This window comes from Limulus polyphemus, unplaced genomic scaffold, assembly GCF_000517525.1.
Source record: "Limulus polyphemus unplaced genomic scaffold, Limulus_polyphemus-2.1.2 Scaffold161, whole genome shotgun sequence".
NCBI classification, from domain to species: domain Eukaryota; kingdom Metazoa; phylum Arthropoda; class Merostomata; order Xiphosura; family Limulidae; genus Limulus; species Limulus polyphemus.
In genome coordinates, this window is record NW_013665771.1 from 757,524 (window position 1) to 762,086 (window position 4,563).

The 4,563-nt window shown below is 35.5% G+C and overlaps 1 protein-coding gene across 3 annotated transcripts in view; it reads left to right on the plus strand.

Moving 5' to 3' along the window:
* Positions 1-4,563, plus strand: part of LOC106476939 (glutamate-gated chloride channel-like) — a 166,805-nt gene that overhangs the window by 131,027 nt on the left and 31,215 nt on the right. For all 3 annotated transcript variants that reach the window (XM_022381415.1, XM_022381416.1, XM_022381417.1), the window contains one exon: positions 379-446. In XM_022381415.1, coding sequence (XP_022237123.1) covers positions 379-446 — 68 coding nt within the window. The remainder of the gene's footprint in view (positions 1-378; positions 447-4,563) is intronic.

Consider the following 4,563-nt stretch of genomic DNA (forward strand, 5'->3'; position numbering starts at 1 on the left):
TTTTTTTTTTTTTTTGCTTCAAAGCCAAGTGGTTTTTTTAATCAGGGCATTAACAACCTGATTGTAAGATTGAAAAGCATCATCAATAAGAGTGTAGAATATTTCATTTAATAAACGTTTTGTTTTGATATATAAATTGTTCAGGTTTTTTCATCTAAAAAAGCGGCATTAATTTCTTGACGACCTTATATTTGTTCCGATATTTTTTACAGGGAAGATTATAACCACATAGGTCGTATTGATATTATAATTATGTTTTTATATTAATAATTATCAAATCACGAAGAGTATTTTGGTAAAGATCATATCGTGTTTTGATAGAAATATTCTGGTAACAGTAATTACTTTCTTTAATTCTTTTATTTTCCATTCTGCTAGATGGTCCGGCGATTGTGAGCGTCAACATATATATCAGAAGTATCAGCAAAATTGATGACGTCACCATGGTAAGCAGGAGAATTGTTAGTTTTATTTGCTTCAGATATTCGCACAAGGGTTCAGATATTCGCGCAAAGTTACACAAGGATTCAGATATTCGCACAAAGCTACACAAGGGTTCAAATATTCGCACAAAGCTACACAAGGATTCAGATATTCGCACAAAGCTTCACAAGGGCTTAAATATTCGCGCAAAGGTACAAGGGTTCAGGTATCCGCACAGAGCTACACAGGGGTTCGGGTATTGGCGCAAAACTATACAATGGTTCAGATGTTCGCACAAAACTACACAAGGGCTTTCTGCGCAAGTCATGCCTAATTTTCATCTCGTAGACTAAATAAAAATCATCTAGTCGACAGCACCCACCGCCAACTCTTGAGCTTCTCTAATTTAATAGAATGATTTGACAGTCAATCTTATAACCAGTCCCAACATGCAACAATGGGACGTGAGTATTGGACCCACAAATTTACATTAACCACTAAGCCATTTTTCTCTACGTGGTTGAAAAACAAGATCTTGATATGATAAACAAATGTTTGTTGTAAATACCTCAAACTGTTTTCTTGTTGTTGTCAAAATAACACAACTCCCTATCTGTTCAGTCGATATAGTTAGATTTGATTTGCTTTTATGTTCTATATCTTTGTTTCTCATACATTACCAATTTTAAATTGCGTATTTAAAATAACTGTATTACAATAATCAAACATGGTAAAGTTTGTACTTGTTTAATTTACAAGCAATCTTCAAATTGATAGTACATAATATTTAACTGTATCCCTAACAAAACAAGTCAGACTTACTATTCGGTTTCCAAAAATACTCTTGTTTTAGGAACATAAAATGTTGACATCTCTTTACTACTTCCTTCTACTCCTTATGCTTTTTTAAGTAGGCCTTATAACGCTAAAAACCGGCTTTTGATACCCGTGGCTGGCACAGCATAGATAGCTCGTTATGATTTTGTTTTGAATTTTCGCGCAAAGCTACACGAGGGCTATCTGCGCTAGCCGTCCCTAATTTAGCAGTGTAAGACTAGAACGAATAGTGGGATTGACCGTCACATAATAACTCCCCCACGGCTGAAAGGGCGAGCATGTTTGGTGTGACGGGGATTCGAACCCGCGACCCTCAGATTGCGAGTCGAGCGCCCTAACCAGCTGGCCATGCCGGGCCCAGCTCGTTATGTAGCTTAATAAAACACAAACAACACGTAAACACACTTATATCCGTTTGTTATCAACTCAGTTGATATCGATTCAGTGTAAAACTAGTAGTTTGAAACTAAATATAATTAACGCTTATGTTGTTTTGATGAAAACATCTGAAAAAAGTTTAAAACAATCGCTGAACATTTTGTGTTCTCGTTTAATTTACGATCAAAGTAACTGCCTTTAAATCAGTTTTAGATACAAAAAATAAAATTTTAAATAAAAAAACTGAATATTTTACACGTTTCTCTCTTTCTCTATATATATCTTTTAAATTCAATTAATTTCGCTGCGGATCGTCAAAAACATTTTAAAGCCACCTTGAGAAAAAAAAACTGATTTATCACAATGAATTAAATTCAATTAATATAATTGTGGTAAATTTTCGAACACTCTGTTTAAATGAAAAAACTTCATTATTCGAGAATATCATATTATGTGTCTTTTGTTAGGACATTTCTGAGATTAATCTAACAGCCCACTGCACAGCGTGTGTGCAAATCAATGTTATTCATACAGTAAAATCTAATACTACGACGTCATCTGGTGTACGTCAGTCTTTATTCAAAACAAATTAATTACAATAATGTCGTTCTTTATAGTTTGACAAAGAGTGTGCTTGAAGTTAGAAGATCACTAGTTACATTGATTATCTTTTTATGTCATGCAGTGTTTAATGCATAAGCAGATGTTTCAATACCAAACTCTGAGATAAGATTTTAACGCATCAAATAAACTGTTATTTGATCAAACAACATTTATTTTGTTTTGTTGAATTTCGCGCAAAGTTACACGAGGGCTATTTGCGCTAGCCGTCCCTAACTTAGCAGTGTAAGACTAGAGAGAAGGCAGCTAGTCATAACCACCCACCGCCAACTCTTGGGCTACTCTTTTACCAACGAATACTGGGATTGACCGTCACAACGGCTGAAAGGGCGAGCATTTTTGGTGGGACGGGGATTCGAACCCGCGATCCTCAGATTGCGAGTCGAGCGACCTAGCCACCTGGAAATGCCAGGCCTAAGCTGAATGAAGCGGAAATATTATACTGTACAGTTAGTTTTCATTGTATGGTTTGAGGAGAATTCGTTGTTTCATTTCTAATATTTAGTTCCTCGAGCTGTTTTCACTTTACGGTCATTATAGTCTGAAAATAGAAACAAATAATTGTTGTCAAAGTGACGACAACGCATCTAAAATATAACAATTAACTTTCAGCATTACTTCACTATCTTGCACTCAGTTAATGCCGAAAGTTCGTTACAATTTTTCAGAAAAATCTACATATATTAATGCGGTAGAATATCATAGCAGGTATGAGCTGTACTACCTATATGTAGTTATCTCACGATGAATTCCCGACTATTCGACAATGCAATACATCCAAATATGGATATAATGTAGAGTACAGGGTATTTTTATATTATTAAATATAAAATTTCGCTGTAAATCCGTATTAGTGATGTAAAATATTTTTATAAGAAAAATTGTTTTATATAAATTATTCTGTTGGGGTAAAATCGAATAGCTTTACTACAAATTGGAGATATTTTCAACTGTTCTTATGTTTGAAAGTAATTTGTACTATTCTGTTCAAATGTTAAATTTTATCTGCTGGAACCTATGTCACAGCCATTTTCGAAGAAAGATATTCGTTTAATAAGATTGTTAAAAGATTGAATTAAAGGACACAACATTTCATAGAAAGGAAACTTCAGTGTTCTATAGAAAAAAGCGGGAATACTCACAAGATATTTAGGAGAGCAACAGTCTCCGAAATCACATCTCGGGCCAATCCGGCACAATTTTCTTATCTAAGAAATGAAACTATCGTTAAGAAAGACTGCTCTCCACTCTAGAACAAAAAATGTAATTACGGTAAAAGTACATGGCGTATCTATTGTTCTGTCAACAAGATAAGCAAGAATTTGAAATCAGTAAAAGCTCACAAGCTTCCATCAGAATCAGCCTTTTTTTCACGTAAAAAAAAATAACATAAGAAATTCGATTTGCAGCGATCCCATTCGGATACATACTTCTTAAGTAACACACACGTACTTCAAGTGCAGCTTCAATGTACTTTCGTGTCTTCGGTTTGTTTAAAATTGTTTCACATACTTGTAGTTTGCTACTGAATTTCTCGCAAAACTACACAAGGGACATCCGTGCATAGCCGTCCCTAATTTCGAGCTAATATACCAGAGAAAAGCTATAATCACCCACGTTTTGGGCTTTTTTTCATTTGGCAGAATATAGGGATTTGACCATTATTCTTATAGCGCTACCCATGACCCCAAAATGCAGAACGCGTTTCTACGAAAATGAACCCCAGAATTCATAGTCATAGAATACATCACTAGGTCACGCATGATGCGAAATCCACATATATATATGTATATATATATATATGTGTATGTATATATATAGTGAAGAGTTACTGGAAAGTTTGCCAAGCTGTGTAATCAGATATTGACTTGTAGTTTGTTACTGAATTTCGTGCAAAGCTACTCGAGAACTACCTGCGCCAGCCGTCCTTAATTTTTTTTATATGATAGACTCAATAAAAGGCAGCTAGTCAACACCACCCACTGCCAACTAGTGAGCTGCTGTAATCGAATAGTGGGATGTGACCGTCACTCATGTAACACACTAACAACCCAAAAGTGCAGAGCACGATTGTTTTTTTGTTGAAACGAAGTGCGAACCATGGAACCTCGAATCCGCAGTCCGGCACGTTTACCACTGTGTCGTGCTCGACCATTGATGTTGATCTCTTCTTCACAGGAACTTGTTACAATGGGAAATATGATACCAGACAATATCACGTAAATATAGCTATCAGGGGAGGACGTAATCCCGAGGGTAGCGCATGACCTAGAACGTCGTTCTTATACATTGGAATTAATCCTC